The sequence below is a fragment of the Austrofundulus limnaeus genome, unplaced genomic scaffold (assembly GCF_001266775.1).
Source record: "Austrofundulus limnaeus strain Quisiro unplaced genomic scaffold, Austrofundulus_limnaeus-1.0 Scaffold823, whole genome shotgun sequence".
In the NCBI taxonomy this organism is placed as follows: domain Eukaryota; kingdom Metazoa; phylum Chordata; class Actinopteri; order Cyprinodontiformes; family Rivulidae; genus Austrofundulus; species Austrofundulus limnaeus.
The window spans coordinates 20553-23459 of NW_013953225.1; the positions used below are offsets into that span (position 1 = coordinate 20553).

Sequence of the window (2907 nt, forward strand, 5' to 3'; positions counted from 1 at the left end):
TTACATTTGGCCGCAGCCCTCAGATAGATTTTCATTTTGGGGAAAAGCTTTGTGCAGCCTTGATATATGTATATAAACTGAAACAGCTGGACTTCATCCTAAATTTAACATCAATTATTTTAATACAACGGTCATTTCTGCAGTTTTTGGGGAGGTCACCTACTAAAAAATGTCCTTACAGAAAATCTAACTGCTCATTTTAAATCAATACTTTTACTTTTAATACTAAAGTACAAAAAATATGAGATACTTTAAGACTTTTACTCAAGTAATATTCCTAAAGGAGACTTTAACTTTTACCAAAGTAATTTTTTGGTAAGATACTTGTACTTTTACTGAAGTATCACTTTCTGGTACTTTATACAACACTGCACAAAATCATCCATTTAATCACAAAACTAGTCACACAACAGTTCATAAAAATATATCATTATTCACCTAAGAAAAGACTATAAAATGTGTGGTGCTTTTAAAAGTCAGTAGTAAACAACCCCAATAAAGTTCTTCATTATAATGAGATGTCCTGCTCTGATTACATGTTAATGACTTCAGCTCTCTGTACAGTCCACCTTGTTGTTCATGTGATATTTTGGTTAAAGACACATGTACACAAAACCATTATCGCCCACTTTTATGTAGTAATAGTAATAAAAAGTACAAGGACTGAACTTACTCTTGGGGGCTTCACAAACTCAGGCAGGTGCAGTAAACTATCCTCCAGAAGCTCATGCAGGTAGAAAGGATGACCTGGATAATACAAGGTAAAGAAAGAGCTGCTCAGTAGATAACAGGACATATTTGTGTGAATGCTGAACCAGCATGTGTGTTTACCATCCAATGATTTCTGCAAACTGGGTACTATTTTAACCATTCAACTTGATCAGGAGATGTTAATTCCACTTCTTCTGGTTCCCACTGCTGCTACTCTGCTAATGCTAAATGAAGTAATGCTAATCACCAGGGCTCTCAAGTCTCACACTGCATTGACCGTGAGACACACACACATTTCAGGACATGCACACGCCACACTTTGCATTTCTCATGCTAAAACACACTCGCACAAATGCGCACACACACTTTTTGGAAAGGAAGGAACTGAGCAGCTCAATGTTTCTCTCTCTGGCTGGACAGACCTGTTCAGATGAAGCGCTCACTTTGTCTAAAAAGATCCATCTCCGCCTATTTTTGTGTTTTTATTCCTGCACACATGCACGCTGCGTTCAGAGCCGAGCGCTCCCGTCAATCACTCGTCCGCGCTGCGTGATGCGAGAAAAAGCTGCAGCAGGTGAGACGAGACCCCAGCTCAGACCAAACTTTTCCACCTGCACAAATTATGTTTTTATCATAGTTTAATAACTCCGTTCTCACGAGGATACGATGAGCGTGCAGCACATCACCTGCAAACAGCTGGATCAGTGTCAGAGCCGTGTTAAATAAAGGGATAACCTGGATATTTTTAAAGCAGGGCTGCAGTCAAAGTTTATAACAAAGACCTCACATGATGTTAGTGCTTGGAGGAAGTTGGTTTTTAACAATATTTTTCTTCTTCTTTTTGCCCCTTTATTTTTCAATAATTGATTTACTTTGATGTTTTTAATGGTTTTTGTTGGTTTTAAGAAATAAATTAATAAACACTCACAGCTACTTCTACCAGTCTACTTCTGAAGCCTCACACAGCCACCCCAGCTGCAAATGACTCTTCTCTTCTATTCCCAGGGAATTCAGGGATTAAAATAATATTTTTAAAACAGCATGGCTTTTATGAGGGGGTCCCTCAGATTTTTCACTCTTGTGGTCTCCAGACCCAACATGTTTGAGAACCCCTTCAGCTTGACCTATAGAATACTCACCAAGTGTTTACTTGTGTAAAAGTCTGTTTAACAGCCTGTTAAAATACACCAGAATGCAGGAAATGGCGTCTAATTCATTCAAAATTTTCTGGGGGAGGACCCCCAGACCCCCCACCAGTGATTTTACACAGTTTTCTCCTATGTTAAATACCATCCAGCCCTGAGGACAACTGTTTGTAAAAGTCAAAATATGCAAATTGGACGATGATGTTATTTAGCAGTTTTTTTAGGCTGAAAGCAACTTTTCTTACTGAGGAGTTGACAACAGTTCAAAACTTGAAAGTCCTGCTAATTACTTTATGTCTATGCTAGTTCTACAAATGCTATTTTAACTTGTGCTACTGCTAGTACTACACACACTAGTTTGAGCATTTTTCTACTTTTACCTTTCTAATCTTTTGTTACTTTTAAATGTACAGCTACCATTTCCAAACGATTTTCCACTTTTAGCTAGTATTTTACTTTTTTAATGAGTGGTTTGCTACTTTTAGGTTTCGATACTACTTTTAGCTAGCTTGTTCTTACATTTGGCTATTTTGATATTTTAACTTTTGGTTAGCAGTGTGCTACAGTTAGCTTTTAGCTTTTTCAATTTACCTTTCACCTGTTTCGCATTTTTCAGCAAATTTCAACAGTCATTCAGAACTCAGCAGTCACAGTGCATTTTCACATAAATGCAATTTCTCAAGTACTTATACTTTTTTCATAAAGTATTTGCTGAGGTGGGTAGAGTACCCAAAAATTGCACTCAAGTAACAGTAGCACTACTTAAAAAGTAGCCACCTAAGAAGTGACAGTGTAAGTAAAGAGTAAAAAAGAGTGAACAAGTATTTGGTAAAAACACTACTCAAGGACTGAGTAACTGATCAAGACATCAATCATTCAATGAAAAATATATCTTCAGATGGAACAAAATATATAGATAATTAGAAATTTAGGTATTTTAAAGATCAAAATGAAAATAATTCATATAAATTACAAAATAACAAATTCATGAAAAATAAACATTTTTTTCAATTTTGTTTCTTTTAATATAAAATTTATGAAACTAACAAAA

General features: G+C 36.0%; 1 protein-coding gene across 1 annotated transcript in view; it reads right to left on the reverse strand.

The window, feature by feature from the left end:
- vma12 (vacuolar ATPase assembly factor VMA12) overlaps window positions 1–2907 on the reverse strand; it is a gene marked incomplete in the record, with an annotated part of 14178 nt that overhangs the window by 10448 nt on the left and 823 nt on the right. The window contains 1 exon segment of the mRNA XM_014028857.1: window positions 674–747. Within this exon segment, the coding sequence (XP_013884311.1) occupies window positions 674–747 (74 nt within the window).